General features: G+C 41.4%; 1 protein-coding gene across 1 annotated transcript; it reads left to right on the top strand.

Moving 5' to 3' along the window:
* The first annotated feature begins 10,393 nt into the window (after nt 1-10,393).
* LOC108440003 (cytochrome P450 2J6) lies at nt 10,394-22,588 on the top strand. Its single transcript, XM_017718688.2, has 10 exons — nt 10,394-10,525; nt 14,321-14,542; nt 15,067-15,229; nt 16,171-16,320; nt 16,901-17,061; nt 18,319-18,495; nt 18,638-18,776; nt 20,112-20,299; nt 20,921-21,062; nt 21,782-22,588. The coding sequence occupies exons 2-10, from the start codon at nt 14,339-14,341 to the stop codon at nt 21,955-21,957; spliced, it is 1,500 nt and encodes a 499-aa protein (XP_017574177.1). The 5' UTR covers nt 10,394-10,525; nt 14,321-14,338; the 3' UTR covers nt 21,958-22,588.
* Nucleotides 22,589-24,420: the final 1,832 nt, after the last annotated feature.

The following is a 24,420-nucleotide window of genomic DNA, read 5'->3' as shown; positions in this document are numbered from 1 at the left end:
TTTTCATGGGGAAACACTATAGAAATGAAACTCTGATACAGCTTAAAGTAGTTAGTGTGCAGCTTGTATAGCAGTGCAGATTTACTGTCCTCTGAAAAGAACTCAACACACAGCCAATAGTGTCTCAATAGCTGGCAACACAAGTGAGTCCACCTCACAGTGAACATGTCCAGATTGTGCCCACTCGTGTCGCTGTCCCTCCCTGGTGTAAGGGACATGTTAGAGTTACAAGGTTCCAGGTGTGAATGGGGAGCAGGGCTGTTAAATTTGGTGTTTTGAGTATAATTCGCTCATACTGGCCACTGGATACTCAACATGACCCCTCATGGTAAAGAATTCTCTGAGGATGTGAGAAATAGAATTGCTGCTCTCCACAAAGATGCCTGGGCTATAAGAAGACTGCTAACACCCTGAAACTGAGCTACAGCACGGTGGCCAAGATCATACAGCGGTTTTCCAGGACAGGTTCCACTCCGAACAGGCCTCGCCAGGGTCGACCAAAGAAGTCGAGTCCATGTGTTCAGCTTCATATCCAGAGGTTGGCTTCAAGAAACAGACACATGAGTGCTGCCAGCATTGCTGCAGAGGTTGAAGAAGTGGGAGGTCAGTCTGTCAGTGCTCACACTGCATAATGCATCAACTCGGTCTGCATGGCGTCCCAGAAGGAAGCCTCTTCTGAAGCTGACTGAAACAGTTTGCTGAAGACAAGCAGTCCAAGAACAAGGATTAGTGGAACCATGTCCTGTGGTCTGACAGGACCAAGATTAACTTGTTTGGCTCAGATGGTGTCCAGCATGTGTGGTGGCACCCAGGTGAGCAGTACCAAGGCAGTTGTCTCTTGCCTACAGTCAAGCATGGTGGTGGTAGCATCATGGTCTGGAGCTGCATGAGTGCTGCCGGCATCCGCTTCCTTTGGAAACTGCGAAGCATGGCAGTTTTCAACAAAATAACAACCCCAAACACACTTCCGAGATGACACCTGCTTTGCTGAAGAAGCTGAAGGCAAAGGTGATGGACTGGCCAAGTATGTCTCCAGACCTAAACCCAATTGAGCACCTGTGGGGCATCCTCAAGCGGAAGGTGGAGGAACGCATGGTCCAACATCCACCAGCTCCGTGATGTCATCATGGAGGAGTGGAAGAGGATTCCAGTAGCAACCTGTGTGGTGAATTCCATGACCAAGAGGGTTCAGGCGGTGCTAGATAATAATGGTGGTCACACAAAATATTGACACTTTGAGCACAATCTGGACACGTTCACTGTGAGGTGGACTCACTTGTGTTGCCAGCTGTTTAGACATGAATGTCTGTGTGTTGAGGTCTTTTCAGAGGGCAGTAAATCTGCACTGCTATACAAGCTGTACCTTATAGTGTTGCCCTATGAAAAGATATAATAAAATGTTTGCAGAATGTGAGGGGTGTACTCCCTTTGTGAGATACTGTATATATATATATATATATATATATATACATATAAATTAAACAAGGACTCAAATGAGTAACCATAGTCTGTTTATAAAACAGATGCTGTTTAGGGATCAGATGTAAATAAGGTGAAATCTCTCTGCGTTTTGAATTGGAAATGACTTTAGGGATTAGGTCCGGGATGTTCTCAGACATGTATTTGGGCCAGACATGCGATTACAGCATGTGATGGAATTTTACAGCAATGAATTTTTTATTGAGGAAAGACACTGAGACCCATCTTCCATCTACATTAACAGCAATAACAGCAAATACAGGTAGAAATAAGCAGCAATTGGTACAAAATATTTTAAAATACTAAATAAAGGAACATGTAAGTCTATGTCCAGATTTCCTTGAGAAGAACTTGCTTTAACATTTGACTTAATGGACTAAAAGATATGTTAACAATTTACTGAAGGCTACAGAACAGCTATAAAAGCCTTCTATGACAACTGACATAGACATACCTACACATTTATAAAGGCTTATTCCCAAAAGCATCAGTTTTTGTAACACTTTTGAGGGGGAAATTGCATTAAAATGGACAAAAACAGGCTTTCTGGCAACTTATACTTGTTAAAATACCCCTTTATGTAGGTTTATGTCAGCTGTCTTGAAAGGCTGATGCAGTAGTCATCTAGTTTTATGAATGCTGCCTTTCAGTAAAGAGTTACTGCAAATCTGAGTCACCTCAAACTGTGATTATCCATTTATTTATTTGTTTATTTATTGAGGCAGGGTAAAATGAGGCCTAGATAAGAAGAAGAAGTTCGGCAGCTCACAAGAATCAGTGGTGGTCATTCATGTTGGACATTGATCAGCACTGTGTTGATATTAAGATGCGAAAAATGAAGGCCCAAGGCCTGAAGTGAGCTTCAAAGAGTTCTTTAGGTAAGATAATACTCCATAGCCAAAGATTTGACCAACTGGAACCACACTCTGCCCTCTTAATCACAGCTGACTTGAACTTTTCCATTAATTACCTGCATTCTGTTACGCTGGGATTCGTGCCAAGCTGAGGTCCAGATGAGCTCATCGTCTCTAGTAGCTACTATCATTAATAAATAATAAAGAACTCTTAATATAATGGCTTGCAGGGAGGCTCATTATTAAGTTTTACAGTAAATACACTCCAAAAAAAGAGGATCCATCATGGTAGGCTTATGACGTTAAGCCTTTTCAAAGAAATTCAATCACTGAAAATTCTGGGTCGCTCTCCATTTGCAGTCGGGATCCAGGCGACTACATTTTTAAAAATAAGTGAATTTCTTTCATCCTTAGACTAAATGATCATATATGGAAAAAGGGGCTTCATTCCAAACATATTATACAGTCACTGGTGTTGTACAAATATGATGTAACACCAGTGACGGTGACTCCAGTGACTTTCTGGTTAAAACTGAGGATTCTGTCAACTGGCTGACTCGTTGGTGGTGAGGTGACCTTGTGGAACTGTTTAAAATCAGTAATAAAAATTATATTATGGTTTTATTTTGACAACATTTTAATTACCCAGCCATTAAAGCACAAAACACTGCTGACACATAAAAGTTCTGAGCTGCCTGATAAATTATTACTAAATTAATGAAATATACTGAGCGAGCGTGACTCGCCTTCTCATGCCTCGAGACGCTTCCTCTCTGATGAGCATCGACCCAAAGAGGCAGTTCAATAGAGCTGAAAATACTGTGTTAAAATGTAAAATAAACGTCCTGATAACACCAGTCACCAAAATCTCTGTGAGACATGAATTTTTAAAAGTAAACATGAACCTGTTTTATACAAACTCCTGAGTTAAACCTCTTAAAAACAATGTTTTATATTAAAAAATTATCCCTCAAATGTTGATTAAACAGGATAATAAAGGAAAAATCAGAGAAATCATGAGGGAAAAGTGTTAGTTACTCTTTGGGCAACTGTGTAAATGTACATACTGACTTTTGGAGCTGTGGCTGATGGTTTAAGCATCTTTTAAAAGCCCTGCAACCCTTGTGACATGGCTTCAAACTCAAATGGAGAATGACCCTTTCATTAGATGAGCTAAATATGTTGATATGATACACTACAGAAACATTTTAATTACTTTTCATGATTACAGAGGAGGCAGTAGAGCAATAGTGGGTGTGTTCATTCACAATTTACTGCGTGATCCCTAAAATTGTTGAATTTGGTTGGTATGGTGTAGTAGGTAACACCGCTCGGATTCAACTACCCACTAGGACAGGTGCACCATGCACACCAATGAAGTTTCTTGGGAAAGACTCTTAACACTCCTTTCTCCTCACTCTGTTGCATGGATGAACTGTAAATCACTCTAGATAAGAAACAGCTTCACTGTTGCGTTTTACAGATCTTTTTCTCATGTCTCTGCTTGATCTTATTGTGCGGAAAAGTTTCTATGCAGTGTGATCATGCTAGAGGAGGAACCTGAGAGTGGCTCATATGTCAGTGTTCAGACCTGGGCACCACTGTGCACCTAGCATGAAACAAGAAATCACTGAGTGAGTACCATCATCACGAAACTAAAACTGCATGCACCACTTTTAAAATGCGTTTTGAGAACCTTACAGCCATTAAAATGATCCATTATCCATTAGAGAAAATAGACCTATATACAACCACCCATTGAAAGATTCTCAGTGGAACCAAACGTGGATCTTCTATGGCAGTGGTTCGCAAACACAGTGTTTTCCCAGGTCCCAACACCCTTGGTCCAACCAGTGAAGTCATTATCAACCCCATATTGAGTTAAAGTGGGTTTGTTAGAGCAGGGAACGCATTAAAATGTGCAGGGCAGCGGGGTCTCCAGGACCAAGATTGGGAAACACCGCTCTGTGGCATTGAATCATTTTTGACACTCTTATTAATTCAGACGTAATCAATCTGTTACACTATATTGAAGCTCCAGAAAGGCTGCTTTTTGATAGAGGTACTTGAGGTCTTAGCAGGTTTTTAAAGTGATACTCACTAGACCTTCTTATGTTGATATTTATGCTCTAGGCCTTGTCGTCTCATGGCAGCAGAAATGATCTCACAACGAGAATATCTGGGGACAACCTGGAACTTTTGGTGTAAATTTGGGCATGAAATCCCTAAAGTAGTTGTGTAGGCAGAGCTCAAAGTACAAAGTAAGATGGTGCGCTCGTCAACATGATCCAAAGAGTAACTAGTCTGTGATTATGGAAGTAATGTAAGGTAGCAAAAGATTCAGTTAAACTAGACTGTGCTTTAGATCAGTAATCCCCAATGCTGGTCCTGGAGATCTACCTTCCTGAAAAGTTCACCTCCAACCCTGGTTGAACAAGTGATCCAGATAGTCCACCTAATTATTTGGATCAAGTGCGTTAGGTTTATGTTAAATTCTGTAAGAAGATAGATCTCCAGGAGGAGGTTGGTGACCATCTGCTTTAGCTTTGGAAGATATCACTGGGCTAAGGACAAATGCAGGTTACCAGCAGCTGCTTATGGCTTCTGTTGTTGACAGATATGATTACACAGCCAGAGTAAACATGATAAAAGATCATTCTCTGTACTTTTAAAGCGTTCGAACAAGAGGAATTCAGGTGAGAGTTTAACAAGTCGCCCTCAGATATATGCTCTTGTCATGAGATTCTGCTTGGACTTGCAAGACTATGAGTCTTCAGGGCACCCAGGCAAAAAGCAGCAGCCAAGAAAGTTGTAGTAAGGATGCTGGTCGCTTTCACTACACACTTAAAAATATGATTATTCAAGGGTACTTTGGTAAAGAATACCATATACTATATAGAACCATGAATACTTAAAGAACCCTTTGCATGAATAAATGCTTCTTTGCATCATGAAAGGATTCTTCAGTTTCATGAAGAATGTGTTTTAAATCAGGATTTCTCAACCACTGGGCAGAAGACCACAAGTGGGCTGCAAAGCATCCCTTGGTGGTCCTTGGATCTATACTGAGGAGGGCAAGTGGTTTATAGTGGCCCTGTGATGACGCTTTGACATAAAAAATTACTTAACAATAAAAAAGACATCTAAAATGCTTTCAGACAGTTAACAACATTAATACAATCCCTATTTTGAAATGGGTTCTATATAGCACCAAAACGGTTCTTCTATTGTAATGATGTCAAGCTTGTAACAATAAAAGAACCCTTTTTGGTGCTATGTTAAAACCCTTTCAAAACAGCTCTATATACGTAGAAGCATATACAACTGTGTGGCATGCACCCATCACCTGAGACCCGATGACAGCCACGAGAACCGGCAGGAAGGTGGGGCCCAAACTCAGAGCTCAGAAGAAACCCAGGGAAGACAGCTGAAATCTGTTAGGTAGTAGGGGGTGGTCCCAAGCCCTGCCTCCTGAGCACTGGCGACGGTCCCATGGCGAGTCCACTTTACTTTGCTTCACGTTCAATCCTGGTGCCCAAGCTGGAAAGCTGGGGCAGTGATGGAGGTGAAAATTGAACTGATGTGGCTGCTGCCTTCAGCATCCTTCTTGAGCCTGGGGTAGCATATGGCATGCTACAAACAAGTTCTCCATCCATCTGAAGAAATCTTTTGCAATACAAAGAACCCTTTAATCATGCAAAGGGTTCTTAGAGTGTTCATGGTTCCATATAAAACTGTTTTCTTTACCAAAGCACCATCTTTTTAAGAGTGTAGTCTGTAAAGATTTAGAAGTAAGATTAGAAGGTCAATTTCCTCCAGACCCCTTCTTTAAGAAGATAGTGTTTAGTTAAAAAAAACAGATTATTTTTCAGGTGGTCTGAAAATTAAGAGAGAAAACTTCACATTTCACTCAGAGCTTGTCCAAATACAGCTGGATATTATGAGATTATTCCTTGTTTGCTTCAAGGGTGGAAAATGTTGCACAAGTCAAAATCACTAGATAGAAACTAAGAAACACCAACACTGAAGCATCTACTTTCATCAGTGAAATATACAAAGCAAAAAATTGATATTGCAAGTATGTTTTGTCCTCTGTATGTCATGTTAATGCTGAATGACTTTTTGTCTCTATTTACTCCAGAATTAAGGGCTATGTATCTCAGTTGTACAGCATATACTGTAGTTTCCTTCTCCTGGTGCATTTCTGGGGTTAATGGTACGGCTATAGCGATGAAAGTCCAAGTTTCAGTCTTTAAGAGCAGCTGAATAAAATGCATTCATATCAGTTCGAGAACAAGAGTGTATCGTTTATCAACGAGGTGCGGACCTGAAATGCATAAGAATCAACTTTGAAAGAAATCAACAAATAAATAATATAACACCTTTCCCTCATCAAACGACAGAACCGTACCAATTATACAATTTTCCACTTGAAATTTTCCAGGGGGGTATAATTCCTTTGAACTCGTACCTTTTGATACCTACTGCTGTTATGAACATGGAATAGAGAGGTTGATTAAATTCAAGAATTTGCAGCCACAGTGGAGAAACTGGGTGTTTTAACCAGGCAATGCGGTACAGCGCGGTACAGTTACAATTCCATAATCATGCGTTTTCTTATCATTTCCACTGTCAAGTGACCTAGGTATCATCTGAGCATCTGAATTTGGTCACCCTTCTCACTGGGATTCCAAGTGTGCCGAGCCAGAATGTACGGCCGGAGCTGTAAATAGTACAGACCATTGGTTGGTCAAACACAATTACTGTAGAATCATGACATGTCCCTTGAGCCATTCAAGCCCAGCAGAGAAGGGTGACTATTACTGGAAGGCTTTTAATTCAGGCCATAAATGTCAAAACTCAGTAAAAATGTGGAAAAAAGTGAACTTTACAATAAAACTAATTTCCATCCTCTAGAGGATTGCAGTCGTATGTTAGCACTAAGATAACGGCGCTTCACCTGAAAACCTTTTGGCCATTATGGATTACAATTAGACAGCACAGACTCTTTAAGCTTCTTAAGGACATTCCAGATTCTTAATTTGAAATTTATTATATTCTCTGTATTTTTTACCTAATTCGTTTTATGCATCAGTCACAATGACTCGTTCAGTAAAGAGTCCTGGCATAGAGCTGCCACCACTGTTTTCCATTCCTAACAACCACCTGAAACCTGGTTGGACTATGACTAGTATTCACAGTCAGCAATGCAGTTAGAACTTCTGGAAGAGTGACACTTGTTTTCTGACAAAATGCTCCACTGGAAATCAAAATGTGATTGGTTGTTTTCATTGTCTAAGTATTTTATCGATCTGGCCCATCTTGTGAAAGCCCAACCAATGGGAGAGCGCATTTTGTTGTATCTCCCTAGATACAACAAAAATCTGACTGGACAGTTTTCGGTTGGTGGTTCATTTACATTCATTTACATTCAGCAGGCGCTGCGACTTACATTTTTTTTATCATTTTACACAGGTAGCCGAAGGCATTGTTAGGAGTCTTGCCCAAGGACCCTTATTAGTATAGTGTAGGCTGCTTACCTAGATATGGATTGAACCCGTCTACAGTGTAGAAGGCAGTGGTGTTATCCACTACACTGTACAAACCAATGGTTCAAGAATGCATCGCTTTTATTTCCAACCAAAACATATAAATGAAAAAAGAGTTTTACTACAATGTATGTCAAGCTCCTCCAGACACCCCCAATAAGAGCTATGGGCAATGATCATGTTCTGGGTGAGCATGCTAGCTAAAAGGAAACAGATCTGAAGATTACCGTAGCCATCTGTGGCCAGGGAGCAATAGAATTAGCCTTAGCATTGCGTTGTTGTAGTGGTATGCTAGCCTCTACCCTCCCAGCTTGTTGGCATGGAGTAACAGAGGGAGCTCTAATAATTGGCCATGAAGAACTGGGTATGATTCCAAACTGCACCGTGACGTACCGCACTACCACCTCCAGTGATCTTTAGAAATGTCCTATTCACCCTAAACATCAGCCACGGTGATGTCTGTTTATCTTAGAGATTATAATCTGTGCGTACCAGTGATGCTCATATAAATTGCTCTTGTGATTGACCCCATTAGAGGCTGTTCAAGTGGACCCATAGATGCAGCTGAACATCAAGACAGATGTGCAGAGTGAATTTTGTCACAAGGTTATTATTTGGCCTGTATCAGCTGATGGTTTTTAGTGTGAGGGAAGAGGAACCCAAGCACTTTAGGTAGACCTAGCTTACGCTCTACCGTGCCTCTTTCACTTCTCCCCCATACCTGCTGTCCCCTCCTATGTCCTTCTATCTCCTCCTCTCCTTTCCTCTCCAGCAATCTGTTCAATAATAAACTTCTGAGAGATTTGATGAATGTGTCAAGCTTCTGATTATTCCTACACCTTCATCGTCAATTTTTCAGTTGAAAGCTTTTATTTCTGTTTTGCTATATTTAAATATTACTTATTACACAATGATGTGCACCGATTAGGCTTAACATGATGACCACCTCCTCGTTTCTACACTCACTGTCCATTTTATCAGCTCCACTTACTGTATAGCTGGACAGTTACAGACTGTAGTCCATCTGTTTCTCTGATACTCTGTTACCCTGTTCTTCAGTGGTCAGGACCCCCATGGACCCTCACAGAGCAGGTACTGTTTGGGTGGTGGATCATTCTCAGCAACTGTTAACTGAAGTGTAAATATACACTCTTTAAAAAGATGCACCAAGAAGGTTCTTCTATTGTTACATGCCTGATATTGTAGGATTACAGTCATAAAAAAGCTGGTTCTTCAAGGGTTCTTTAGTAAAGAAAATGGTTCTATACAGAGCCATGAATACTCAAAGAAAAGCATCATGAAAGGGTTCTTCAGTTTGATGGAGAACATGCTGTAAATGGTTAATAGAACAGGTTATATATAGCACCCAAAAACATTCTTCTTTTGTTATGGTGTTAAGTTTGTAATGATAGAAAAACCTTTTCGGGTGCCGTATAGAACCGTTCTCAGAAAGGTTCCATATAGAACCATCTACAGCACATTCGTCCATCAATCTGGAGAACCCTTCCATGATGCAAAGAGCTGTTCAATCACGCAAAGGGTTCTTTGAGTGTTCATTGTTCTGTATAGAACCATTTCCTTTACCAAAGAACCCTTGAAGAATCATCTCTTTTGAGAGATTAGTCTTAGAATGTCATGAGCTTCTTGGAACCATTTTCAAAAAGGTTCTATACAGAACCACATACCACACACCACATACAACACATCCTCCCCCAATCTGAACAGTTTGACCCTGCAAAGAACCATTTAAGAGTGAAATGGTTCCATACAGAACACCGAACTCTTGATATAAGGATTGCCTTTACTAAAGAACCCCTGAGGAACCGTCTTTGTGTAGCATGTTTCACAACTGATTAGATTTATCTTTGATTTACATTTTTAGGGACGACCTCCAGGTTCCAACGTTGTAAAAAATGGCAAAAATGCACTGGAGGGGTTTCTTTCTGTAAATAACACATAAGACACCCACCAACACCGTTTCATGGAACTCGAATTATGATTAAACACTAACGTGGTACGGAATTAAGGTTTTAAAGTGTTTACCATTTTATCTGCTAAATTAAACATATTTGGGAAAAATAAAAATAAAATCCCCTGCACAAAAATGACAACACTATTTATATTTCAGATTTTCTCATTTCCAATATGTTAAAGTCACTAAACTAAACCAAAAAGAAATAAATATGAGAAAAAATGGAAAGTGTAAGTTTATTCCTTGTAGGAAAACATGGGAAAAAAACGTGAAAAAATTGTAATTTGACCGAGGGGCTGTTCAAAATGTTTGCATTTGACTGTACATCTGGCATTTATCAGTTAAAAGGCAAGTTTATTATTTTATTATTATTATTCCAGTCTAAAATGAAACGAGAGGTCTGGAGTGTAGTCTGTAGACCAAGTATTGATCTTTGCTCCTTGTATTAATCTTTAAACCGGCTCACTGTTTCGGCACCTCCCACTCTGTGTTTGAGGCCAATCAGCATTCCAGGACACAGTGGAGGTAATCTGAGAAGAATCCCGTCCAAAACCCTTTTGTAACACTGTTGTGTAAGTGGCTTTCCTGTATAACCTACACGTGCCTGAAATTGTGGTTTTCCAGGAGAGGCACTGCTCAGCGACAGGAGCTCCAGCTGATCGGAACACCATGTAAGTGTTTACGTTCTCCTTGTGTTACTTGAAAGCTGCGGTTAAAAGTGGGACATGTTGGTTTTTAAAGTTCACAGACTGGAAAACGACCCAGAAAAGCCAAAGCGTGAGTCTGCTTGTCTGATTGTGAGCACTCTTAGAAGTGAAGGAAGGGCAGGGTGAACACCAAGAACAACTAGGCTATTGTTGGTGATTATAGTGTCCAATATTCTCAGGATGTTGAAAATATGAACATTCTTTGCCTGTCATAGTGCAGAAAAACACTGCAAAGGCTACACGAGGCCAAAGCTTAAGGGGAGGATCAGATTATATGTACATGTATCGCTGCTGTCCGAACAAAAAAAATGTTACTTTCAATGTAAATCAACGAAACCAGAGTTTTTTCCAAGTCATTATTGGCCATTTATTGTGGTCCATCCTTCATGAAATTTACATACAACATCAAGGTCAACATGCATTTTCAAATGATATCACACTAAAAAGGGTCACTTAATGGTGTAAAAGTCCCAAAGAAAACAGCCACAGTACTTCCAGTCATTTTGGCCACTGAGTACAAATAATCCACTTTTCAGATCAGATAAAAGACAATCCACTCGCATAATGAAGAAGAAAGTGAGAAAACAGGTTGAGAGAAATGAAAAAAGCTGCAGAGAAAAGGGGTCTCCTAACAACCACCTGGAAGACCTGGTAGGCACCAAAACTGCCCCCATCAAATAAACAGCACTTAAAGCGTCTGGATGGCCACCCACAGCTCGACGGTATTTGTAGGTGCAGGGTCTCTGGAGCTAATGGACATCTCCACCACATCCTATAAATGTTTGATTGGGCTTATGATTGGCGAACAGGCAAGCCACAACATTCGTTGGAACTCTCCAGAATGCTCCTCGAACCAATTCTGGACAATTTGGACTTGATGGCACGATGCACCTGCTGGAATATCCCATCATTGTGGGGGTACATGAAGTTCATGAAGGGCTGCAAATGGTCCAAGCAGTGAAACTCTCAATGGCTGCACCAGTGGACCAAATCCATGCCATGAGAACCCACCCCACACCAGTATGGAAGCACCACCAACCTGCACAGTGCCTTGTTGACAACTGGGGTCCATGCCTTCAGGGGGTCTGCACCACACATGAACCTTACCATCAGCCCGGGACAACTGGTACCATGACGCCACATGTTGCCAGTCTTCTAGGGGCCAGTTAGCAACCTCACGAGCCCAGGTGAGGCCCAGTGTCTGGTGTCATGGTGTTAACGGAGGTCACTCTGCTGGGAAGGAATGAAGCACTGACCTGCAGGATACGCACATGGGTCCTCTTGCATTGACTGTGGCTTGTCTGGTTGGATAGTGTAGTGGGTAACACCTCTGCCTTCTATGCTGTAGACTAGGGTTCAGTCCCCCACTTGGGTAAGCACCCTACACCCTACAATAAGGGTCCTTGGGCAAGACTCCTAACACCTCCCTGTGTAAAAAGATCAAACTGTAAGTCGCTCTGGATAAGAGCGTCTGCCAAATGCAGTAAATGTCTGTTTTCATGGACAATTCTAGCCAGATGCAGATGCAACCAGTCAGGATCATTAGGCACCCGTGGGACATAGACTGGCATAGACTTCTACAATATTAGCCTCAGATTTTCAGTGTAAAACAAACAAAGCACACCTCCCACACGTCTTGCCTGATGAACTAGAGTTAGGAAAAGCAGGGAAGCTGTGAAGCAGATTTTTTGGTGAACTCTTCCTCTCAGGTTAGGACTGGGCAGGGTGTGTGTACGTTGTCTCTGTGCATCTGTACGCTGATAATCACAGACTCATCAGTGTGGTGTTTATCCTCTGCTGTGTCTCTCTGACATTGAGAATGGTCAATTACGTCTCTTTACTTATTAGGACTGCTGAAGCGTCTTTAACACAAACACCGAGCTGCAAATTACCGCCGCCTTGTAGGGTTTAAATTCAATCAGGCCTGAAGGCGACGGGGAGGAGATCGCAATTAGCCCGCATTAACATTTCAGATGGACTTTTCTGTGGCCAGACAGCCACCCTGACTGCCCGCTTTAATTTGCTTAGTGCGCTCGAGCGGCGGCTGATGCGCCTCTCTCTCCCACTTACAGACAGATCTGCACTCTAGAACAGGGTGCTCTATAGTCGTAGGTATACAAAAAGTTCTACACCCTTAACACGTGGTTCTTCAAGCGTACTGGAGGCCAATGGGTATACCCAGAACTATGAAGCCAATGGTTAAATGGTTCTTCACTGTGACTGAAAACATGTTATGGTTGCTTTTGAAAGCACCAAAAATGATTATGCTACTGTGACACGTTTCATTTGTACTTTATATATAAAATCTAATTATGATCATCGTCATTGCCGTTATCAAATTAAACTAATTATAAACATATATGACTTATTGTTGTTATTTTGTTGTTGTAATAAGAAAAATATAGCTATAATAAATGTGGTTAACACGTTCCATGAATGTCACGCTCCTAAACATCTATAAACACATTCATAACTTGAAAGTAATTAAAGTAATTATAACATATCGCTGCTGTAGGAAGAAAACCTCGTATCTCCACTTTTGTTGTTTTTCAGTTTTTGATATAATTTTTTAAAATGCCCGTTGTCCATTACATTGTATGCTAATTTCATGATGAATGGACCAAAAGAAACGTCCCAAAATTCTGGTTCCATTGACTTCCATTAAAATTAAAGTGCATTTTCCTTCTCCTGTAAAGTTACCATGTTGGAGATACGAGGGTTTGATCTGACAGCAGTGATATCTAACTTTTATTATTGTCATTAGGTTGTTTTGTTGTTGTCATGATAATAATCATCATCATTATCATGACAGTTATCATGATCATTATTATTATGATGAAGAAGATTATGATGATGATGATGGTTATGATAACAATTATGATTATGACTATCACCATCATCATCCTCTAATTAGCATCTTCATTCTCGTAATAACTGATGCAATAGAGATATAATAACTGATAACTGATAATAACTGGCAAATCGATTAGAATTTACTGAATCATTATTTACTATTTCTTGAATTTTTAAGCATATATATATATATATATATCGTTGTTGTCAGAACAAAACCTCATATCTCCATTTCCAGTTTTTGACATAAATTGAAAATACCTGTATCAAAATTTTAGGATGAATGAACCAAAAGAAACGGCCCAAAATGACTTGGAAAACCATCTGGTTCCACTGCCTTACATTAAAAGTAAAGTAGGTTTCTTCTTTCTCCTGGGAAGTTACCGTTTTGGAGATACGAGGTTGTTCCGACAGCAGCGATGTATATATTTATATATATAGTCTTTCCTAAAGCTTCTTTTTCAGAAGACCCCTGGTTATGAGACAGTACTCAATCCATCTCTGAAAATCGCCATAGAAACCATCCACTGAGGAAGAATTGATTCTGGAAAAAAAGTAATGTAAACAACTGCGAGAAATCTAGGACACCCTCTCCTCCGACGTCCGTCCTGATGAATGGGGAACGTGTTGGGAGGGATTGTATCAGTCGACACGATTGAGTTTACAAGGTCAAGAGCTGGTCATCATTTACGCTCTTGGCTGACACTCCAGACTGCAGTGGGTGAAGAGGCAGGAAAGTAGGGCAGCTCCCACTGATATCCCTGAGTCTCGGAGCCAAAATGTGTCTGATTTCAGCATCTTCCTGCCTGCGACTCTTTGATTAGAGCACAGATCTGACCAGAGCGGAGCCGTCCACTGAGCTAAAGCTCGCTGATGAAGTGTTTGCTGTAATGTTTGTTTATGCAGACAGTTTTCAGGAGAAACATGGCTTCTGCATTTCACGGCTTGCTAAACCTGACCTGGTGGATGGACATGCAGGGAATTCTGGTCTTTCTGGGTGTGGTGCTGTTGGTGAAATACCTGAGTGACACTCGTCCCAAGAACCTCCCCCCAGGTCCCCTTCAACTGCCCATTATTGGCAACCTGCTGGACATCAGCTTCCGTGATCCCATCAGGTCCTTTGAAAAGGTCTGGATTCTTAATGAAAGTTTTGGCAACACTTCCTATAGATCCTGTAGTCATAATTAATGAATGTATTAATAAAAACGTTATATGGTTTATATAGCTGCTGTCGGAACAAGCCCTCGTATCTCCAAATCGGTAACTTTACAGGAGAAGGAAAAAACCTACTTTACTTTTAATGTAAGTCAATGGAACCAGACTTTTTGCCAAGTCATTTTGGGCCGTTTCTTTTGGTTCATTCGTCATGAAATTTACACACTGTAAAGGGTAACAGGCATTTTCGAGTTATATCAAAAAATGGAGATAAGAGGTTTTGTTCCAACAACACCGATATAATACCTTATAATGCTGAGCATAAGCTTGTTTTAGTGCTCATAAGTAGTTTTATGCATAACACTTCATAAAATAAGAGCATATAAGCGCATGACGGGTTGTTTTCTAATGCATTCAAGCCTCTAAGATGTTGTACTTCATACAACAATGATGCTAAAATTATTTGGTCTGTATTTAAAATGCGTTTCCTCTCTCAGATCTATGAGAAGTACGGTGGCGTTAGCACACTTTACCTCGCGAACCAGGACTGTGTTCTGCTGTCCGGCTATAACAGTTTCAAAGAAGCGTTCGTGGAACAAGGGAACATCTTCAGTGACCGAGCCTCCTACCCACTGAACGACAGGCTGTCCAGAGGACTAGGTAAAAACACCCAAACATGAACTCATCTGATCTGACCATCTGATTCATTCTGAGTAATTCCAAAGTTGAGCATTAAGAAACGCTACATACACTACATGGACAAAAATATTGGGACACCTACACATTATACCTACAGGAACTTTCATGAATCCCATTCTAAATCCATAGGCATTAATATGGAAGTGATCCCTCCTTTACAGCTCTAACAGCTTCCACTCTTCTGGGAAGCTTTCTACGAGATGTTGGAGAGTGTCTGTGGGAATTTCTGTCCATTCATCCGGTTGAGCATTTGTGAGGTCAGACTCTGATGTTGGACGAGAGGGTCTGGCTCACAATTTCTGCTCTAGTTCATCCCAAAGGTGTTCTATCAGGTTGAGGTCAGGGCTCTGTGAGGGCCAGTCAAGTTCTTCCATGCCAAACTCACCCAGCCATGACTTTCTGGATCTGCTTTGTGCGCTGGAGTTCAGTCATGCTGGAACAGAAAAGGTTCCTCCCCAAACTGTTCCACAAAGTTGGAAGTGTACAACTATCTGAAATGTCTTGGTGCTGAAGCATTAAGATTTCCCTTCCCTGGAACTAAGGGTTCTAGACCAACTCTTGAAAAACAACCCCATAGCATCATCCCTCCTCCACCAAACTTTACAGCCGGCACAATGCAGTCAGGCTAGCATTCGTCAAACCCAGATTGCCAGCTAGAGAACTGTGATTTGTCACTTGAGACTGCATATGTGCTTAATTTTATCCACCTATTAGCAATGAGTGTGGCTAAAACACCTGAACTTAATAATTAGGATGGTGTCCCAATACTTTTGTCTATAAAGTGTGCATTGCTTCGGTTTTCAAGGCAAATATACGTCTTACCTGTATGTACATCATTCCTATGACATGTAACGCTACTTTGCCTTTGCTGATGACTTTAATTTCTCCATGGTCGTGAGAAGGCCTCATTTCGTCCAGTGGGCACATGTGGAGGCAGCAGAGACGCTTCGTTCTGTCCACGCTGAAGAACTTCGGCATGGGAAAAAAGATCCTGGAGAACTCCGTCCTGCAAGAGAGCCGCTACCTGTGTGAAGCTCTGCACTCCCACCAAGGTCAGAGGAACGTAGCGGTCAAATGTTTTACAACGATGTCCGAGCCCAAGTATGTTGTGTGTGTAATTAGCATGTAAACAGTTCTGCAGGTCTAATGCAGCCAATACAAGGTAATATATGCAGTATATGATGCATTTTAAACGCATGTGTCTAAATGCATAACGTCGAACAGATGTGTGGTTTCGGACACTGGACGATGCACTGTTACCAATAAACAATGAGAAGCGAGGCTGATGATGATTCAGGCATTTATTCATTTATTTATTTATTTGTTTCTTCCACATATTATCACTTCACAATCATAACTGTTTCTTTGTCATGTACTGCAGTATTTTCCACTACTCCGTCACAATGGTTTGCAAATTTCCTCATGTTTTGGAGCGTTGGGTCAGTTTTAATACAAAATACAGGTCAATGCTGCCCTCTGTGTGTTGAAAGATGAAACTACAGCAGGCCAAACATCTAACACCAGCTCTTTTATGACTGTGATTGCTTCACCCGCCAATGTCTCCCTGTCTAAATGCTAATTAAAATTACACCCAGTCTTTTCTTATTATTATGTGCTTGCTTTGTCTCTCAGGTTTGCCTTTTGACCCTCACCATACACTGACCAGCGCAGTGGCCAACATTATCTGTAGCCTGGTGTTCGGCCACAGGTTTGAATACGATGACCACTACTTCCATAAGATTCTGCAGTACTCGGATGAAGTGTTTCAGCTTCCTATGACCAGCTGGGGCCGGGTAGGACGTACAGAAGCAGATACACCTGACAAATAGGTTCAGACCATCAAAGAACTAAAGCCAATATGCAATGTAGTTGTGTAGTTTAGATGTTTATATCACAAACAAAGTGAGTTCACAAGTACTCACGGTACGATTAACAATAAAATGGCACAATAAAAGTCTAAAAGGGTCACTTGAATGTCTTACATACTTTAAATGTTTCAGTAAATGTGTTTCAGTCAGAAGTCACACCAAAACCCAGGCTGAATCTCAAACAGTTCTGTACTTCCTAAACAGTGTTCTAGCTATGAAAGTTTAGAAATTCTGGCCTCTACAGCCAAACAGTGCAGCATTTATCGAGTGAGAATGTGGCTGAGTACGAAATGACTTATTTTGCTCTGTTGGGCTGCAGGATCCAGTATTTAAACTCCTACGTAGTGCACTATGTAGGGAGCAGGGAGCCGTTTGAGATTCAGCCCCAGCATGAGAAGAGGACACGGCTGGGCTGGTGCTAAATAAGATGTGTGGTGGTAATTTGGTGACCAAAAACACTTATAAAGCAAAAACGCATTAAACAGTGCGGTGTTATCACATCGCTGCTGTCGGAAGAAAATCTCCAAAATGTTGACTTTACAGGAAAAGGAAAAAACTCTACTTCCAATGTGAGTCAATGGAGCCAGGATTTTCTCCAAGTCATTTTGGGCCATTTTCTTTGGTCTATTCTTCATGAACTTTACACACAATGTAAAGGGCAACAGGTATTTTCAAATTATGTCAAAAAACTGAAAATGACAAAAATGGAGATAAGAGCTTTTCTTCCAACAGCAGCGATATGTTCATTGTTACACAATGAAAAACATGAAACAACTGCAGTATATGGGAAACCCAACATTCTCCTCATTCAGCAGTCAATGGTTGCTTGGCAATGATACCATACTCTAATGGAACTACATTTTTTGGCAGAATACTTGTTTTTGTCAATTATTATTAATAATTATTTGAATTATGTTCTGAACAAATAGCGTGTTTTACCATATTTCATGTTGGCCGTTTCGCGTCATGCCTAATAACACCCCATTAGAAAACTGTAGTGACACACGGCCTCTCGTGGCTTAATGCTTTATTATACACGTCTAAAAAATAAGACTAGCTCAGCCAGTTTGCACTGAAGGTCCTGTAGTTACTGAGTAATGAGCCTTAGTATGTAATAAACCTGGGATGTTAAGGGGTTAACAGTATGGCTAATTAAGCTACTCATTTCTCTTCCTTGATCAGCTCTACAATAAGTTCCCCACCCTCGTGTCCTGGCTCCCAGGAAGGCACCAGACTGCCTTCACCAATCTTTCAAAGTTAAAGCGCTTCATCCAGGAGGAAATCCAGAAGCACAAGCAGGACAGAAACCCAGACAACCCCAGAGACTACATCGACTGCTACCTGGAGGAAATCGAGACGGTACTGCGCAGGATGATCAACAAATATATCCTGGTTCTATACCGAGACGTGTCCAGAATAATAATGTCAACTATAATATTAGAAATACGTTTTAAATGACATCATTGATTTATATACATTGTGCATGCCCTGTGTTCTCCAGTGTAAGGACAGCCAGGCCGAGTTTACAGAGGAGAACCTGGTGTGGTGTGTGGTGGATCTGTTCGGAGCTGGAACAGAGACCACCTTCAACACTCTCAGATGGGCCATGCTTTACATGGCCAAATATCCCTCAGTGCAAGGTAGGAACCTCAGCCATTCATAAACAAAAAGAACAAATAACTAGAAACAGAGTTAATTAAATCATAAAAATGCACTATATTGCCAAAAGTATTTGCTCGTCTGGCTTCACACGCATATGATCTTGAGTGACATCCCATTCTTAATTCATAGGGTTTAATATGATGTCGGCCCACCCTTTGCAGCTGTAACAGCTTCAACTTTTCTGGGAAGGCTTTCCACAAGGGTTAGGAGTGTTTATGGGAATTTCTGACCGTTCTTCCAGAAGCACATTTGTGAGGTCAGACACTGATGTTGGACGAGAAGGCCTGGCTCACAGTCTCCGCTCTAATTCATCCCAAAGGTGTTCTATGGGGTTGAGGTCAGGACTCTGTGCAGGCCAGTCAAGTTCTTCCACACCAAACTGGCTCATCCACGTCTTTATGGACCTGATTTGTGCACTGGTGTGCAGTCATGTTGGAACAGGAAGGGGCCGTCCCCAAACTGCTCCCACAAAGTTGGGAGCTTGAAATTCTCCAAAATCTCTTGGAGCTGAAGCTTTAAGAGTTCCTTTCACTGGAACTAAGGGGCCGAGCCCAACTCCTGAAAAACAACCCCACACCATGATCCCCCCTCCACCAAACTTTACACTCAGCACAGTGCAGTCAGACAAGTACCGTCTCCTGGCAACCACCAAACCCAGACTCGTCCATCTGATTTCCAGACGGAGAAGCGTGATTGGTCACTCCAGAGAACACGTCTCCACTGCTCTACAGTCCAGTGGCGGCGCTTTACACCACTGCATTCCACGCTTTGCATTGCGCTTGGTGATGTAAGGCTTGGATGCAGCTGCTCGGCCATGGAAACTCATTCCATGAAGCTCTCTACGCTGTTCTTGAGCTGATCTGAAGGCCACATGAAGTTTGGAGGTCTGTAGTGAGAGCGACCCATTCTTTCACTAATGTCTGTAGAAGCAGTCTGCAGGCCTAGGGGCTCGGCTTTATACACCTGTGCTGTGGAAGTGACTGGAACACCTGAATTCAATGATTTGGATGGGTGAGTGAAAACTTTTGGAAATATAGTGTATGAAAGAAGTGAAATAAAGTTTGTCTAAAATAAAATGTGAAGGTTTGCCAAATAAATAAATAATACAAACAGGCAGCCCAAGAAGCCTCTGAGCCACAGTTGGAAAATCGCTCTTGGCTGCTGCAAATGCACGTGCACTCGCACACACACACACACACACACACACACACACACACACACACACTGAAGTTGCTGTAATGACATTGCTAGGTTGCAGTTGCCTGGCAGAATCGGTTTATGCATCCAGTTTTACTTGCTTTTGTACTTTACAGAGAAAGTCCAGGCAGAAATTGATCAGGTGATCGGACAGACTCGTCCACCCTCGATGGATGACAGAAGTCAGATGCCGTACACTTACGCAGTCACTCACGAGATTCAGCGCTTCTCCAACATCGTCCCCTTCACGCCTCCCAGAGTGGCCAACGAAGACACTACAGTAGCAGGTTACCTCATCCCTAAGGTGAGACACTGCAGTGGAAGGCTAGTATATCTGGGATACTTCAGTAGATGGCGACTGTATCCCATCCTTGAGGAATTACAACTAGATGACTAATAACAGGTACACTCCTAACGTCCTTGGGGAAGATTCCTAACACTATCTTCACCTGTAAATCACTCTGGATAAGAACATCTGGTAAATATATAGTTGTAGTATAGTATAAAGCCTGGTGACCTGTCCAGGGTGTATCCTAACTTCCACCCGAAGACTGCTAGGATAGGCTTCACAGGTCTCGGAGGAAGCCTGTGTTAACCTGCACCCTCCTAGCGTTGGTAGTATAGTGTGACTAGGGGAGTCCTAACTAGCTTGTGGAATTGGAAATGACTAAATTGGGGAGAAAATTGGGTAAAAATAAAAAAACTCACAAAAGAATCATTTTGTGGCACAAGTATTATGGGAATCGTATTGTGTGGCCTCCAGAGATTCCAACCATTACTGGGTTATTATGTCTTGTACGTAAGACAAGTTACTTCAGAAAGGCCATTGTATTTCATCCCTAAGGTCAGAGACTGCAGTAACAAGCAGAGGAAGACGTACACATCGTTTTCTGTTGACATTGACCTGTTTTTCATTTTTCCCAAGGGAATGATGATCCTCCCCTTCCTGAACTCAATCCTGCAGGACCAGAATGAGTTCAGCACTCCTGACGAGTTCAACCCAGAACACTTTCTGGATGAAAACGGCAGATTTGTGAAGAAAGAAAACTTCATTCCCTTTTCCATAGGTAATTTTCACAGAAACTACTTCAATATGCATTGTTACAGTGAAATAGGAGTCAAAGGCCATGCCACAACTGAGTGAATCAGAAACCAAGCAAAGATGAAGTTGAAACTAAACGAACCAAATCCAATGATTTTCAAAAATGACTACATTAGTGAATTCACCTCCTTGTATATACATTCATTGTTCATTTAGTCCACACTTTGTTAGACCCCCATGGACCCTCACAGAGCAGGTACTATTTGGGTGGTGGTGGTGTGTTAGCGTGTGTTGTGCTGGTACAAGAGGATCAGACACAGCAGTGCTGCTGGAGTTTATCAGTGTCACTGCTGGACTGAGAATAGTCCACCAACCAAAAATATCCAGCCAACAGCGTCCTGTGACCACTGATGAAGGTCTAGAGGATGACCAACACAAACTGTGCAGCAGCAGATGAGCTGTCGTCTCTGACTTTACATCTACAAGGTGGTCCGATGAGATAGGAGTGTCTACTAGAGTGGACAGTGAGTGGACACAGCGTTTAAAACCTCCAGCAGCACTGTTGTGTCTGATCCACTCGTACCAGCACAACATACACTAACAGACCACCACCATGTCAGCGTTACTGCAGTGCTGGGAATGACCTCTGGTGGTCCTGTGGGAGATAACTGCTTTTGTAATTGTTTTATAGTAGGTATGTGAATGGCTACATTAAATCCTCTGACTAGCGCTGTGCTTTGACAGGTAAGCGGATGTGCCCAGGTGAGCAGCTTGCCCGTATGGAGCTCTTCATTTTCTTCACCTCTCTGATGCAGCGCTTCACTTTTCACGCTCCTGAGGGCCAGACTCTGGGGTTAGAGCGGACGGTGGGCATCACTTCAGGCCCCAGACCCTTCCGGATACGTGCCGTGCCACGCTGACCTCAACAAGCTGAATAGTTCATTAACACCGCAACATTTCTGTAACATACTACTGACCCACTAGAGGGCACCACATAGTCTACTTCTGAGTTTTCACAATTGTCAAAATTCATACTCAGTTAAAGATAAAATATTCTTACAGAACAATATTTTGATCAGCTTAATTAATAACGCACAGTACAGTTCAGGTTTAAATACGTCCTTTATTCCAAAAATGAAATGTAATGTACGTATCATCATTACGGTACAAATTATGGTACAAATGCCCACATTACTCTGAAATATATTACATACTGTAAATGACCCGGGATGAAATGTCTTATATTCTCTTGTTTTGTTTGTTTCTTTTTACACTTTAACTCTTTTAGACCTATGTTCTCTGACTGTCCAAAAAAAAAAGTCTCCAGTTTAGCGATTTTTATGATTATCTACATCAACTGAGCAGAGAATCTGTTCTTTAGGTTATGTGAAAATTTCAGGATGAATGTATCGACGGAAATGTTCCAAAACTGATTGGAATAAAATCTCTTTATATTAACTTACATTAAAAGTAAAAAAACATTGTTGTCTTCTACTGTAAAGCTGTCATTCTGGAGATACGTTGACATTTATAATAAATGGGTGCACTCACTGAGAGGAATCCTGCATAGAACTGATTATGAGGTAGATCTCAAATATTAGAGCATAATTGTTGGGTGTAACACCCGTCTTTGCCACCAGGGGTGGAATACTGACTTACTCCCTAGTTGCACCCTGACTCCTCACCTGCAGCTCATTTACCTGCCTATTTAAGGACGTTCAATACACTGGCTCAGTGCAAAGTGTTGCCAGTTTATCTACATACCAAGCCTTGTTTCATTTACGGCATTTGGCTGACGCTCTTATCCAGAGCGACTTACAATCTGATCATTTTTTACACAAGTAGGCGAAGGTGGTGTTAGGAGTCTTGCCCAAGGACTCTTATTGGTATAGTGTAGGGTGTTTACCCAGGTGGGGGATTGAACCCTCGTCTACAGTGTAGAAGGCAGAGGTGTTACCCACTACACTACACCAACCATGCTGTTGGTGTTTCCTTGCTGTTGATGGTTTTGCTTGCCTTGACGTGTTCATAGATTTGATTTCGAGAAATGATTGATGACCACATTCCCATGTAGACTCATCTCCTCAGTGTTTGCTTTCTGCTGTGTGATTTTATCCCCTCTTCATTACTGTCATGAGACTCGTCCTAGGTCAGGGAGCCAGTCGCTAGAGGCTGTGAGAAATCAAGCCAAAATGGTATCAGACAACGAAGCGCAATTAAGTGTAATGCAAATAAATCACACTTCAGTGGAATTTTCTCAGTTGTATCCAGTTTACAAAAAACATTCTGCCAGCATTTTTTCTTTTCACTAGTGCAAATGGGCCCAAATATCACAACCTTGCAGGAGAGCTAAGATGACAAGGGATCAAAAACTTTTCTAGACCTCAAGAATCAGTATGGCTGAAGTAACACTTCTTTCTTCATGTATAAATGTACTAGACCTCCACTCCATGCTTACAGGGTCCATTGGAGTTTAAATCTATCCATCAATCCACTGCGTAGTTTACTCTTTCCTAACGGTCAGCTATCCAGCTCTGCCTCAAACATCTGTTCCTTTCTACTAGAATCTTTTTTAAGTCAGAGGAAAAATAACCACATCAACAGGTTTTGCATCACCAAGCACACAGCCATATCTACATCAGCATCACACAAACATGAACGTTCCCTCCGTTATATAATCCTATCCCACTTTCTGAGAGCAATATTCCTCACAGATACTCACTGCATTTCGGTCCAAGTGTGGTTTATATTCCAGTCTCAGTGGACCCTGAGAGTGTGTCTCACACTGAACTGTTTTTTCCTGATCAGGTAAATGAGCCTCCCGGAAGCAGTAAATGTACATAAAAGGTTTCCTACATGGTTTTCAAACAGATTTCTAGGCTAGACACTCCGAGGACAGATATACGATGCTTGTAAAGCTTTTATGTTGCGCAACATGCAGTAAACAGTTAACTTACTGTGGGAATCCATTCAACAGATGTCATGACTGGAAGTGCAAAGACAAATTCTGACTATTTTTTGCTTCAAAACTCCACATTAACATGACACATTTGTACTTTTTTCCCACTAAGATGACTTATCATGTTAATGTGGAGTTTTGAAGCAAAAAATAGTCAGAATTTGTTTTTGCATTGACCTTTTACAGCTTCTCTCTATATCTATAGAATTAAACAGGCTGGTTTTGTTACTGAACCTTTAAGACTGATATATTTTAATGAGCTCTGTTCTGATTGGATGCCCCGTATTGATCCTCATTCAAAAATCAAGCTGAAATGAACTTTATGGGTCATCCTACAGAAATGCCCATTTTTGTATCCTTAGTGTTTACAGATATATTACACATGAAAAACATTTTAGTGTTACAATTGATTGAAGGTAAATGA

The sequence above is a fragment of the Pygocentrus nattereri genome, chromosome 9 (assembly GCF_015220715.1).
Source record: "Pygocentrus nattereri isolate fPygNat1 chromosome 9, fPygNat1.pri, whole genome shotgun sequence".
In the NCBI taxonomy this organism is placed as follows: domain Eukaryota; kingdom Metazoa; phylum Chordata; class Actinopteri; order Characiformes; family Serrasalmidae; genus Pygocentrus; species Pygocentrus nattereri.
Note: the sequence above shows the minus strand (reverse complement) of the source record. Positions and strands in the feature narration are given on the sequence as shown.

Coding starts and splice junctions, on each gene's coding strand:
- LOC108440003 (XM_017718688.2), top strand. CDS start 14,339: ATGGCTTCTGCATTTCACGGCTTGCTAAACCTGACCTGGTGGATGGAC. Junction 15,230..16,170: donor CAGGCTGTCCAGAGGACTAG/GTAAAAACACCC, acceptor GGTCGTGAGAAG/GCCTCATTTCGTCCAGTGGG. Junction 21,063..21,781: donor CTTCATTCCCTTTTCCATAG/GTAATTTTCACA, acceptor GTGCTTTGACAG/GTAAGCGGATGTGCCCAGGT.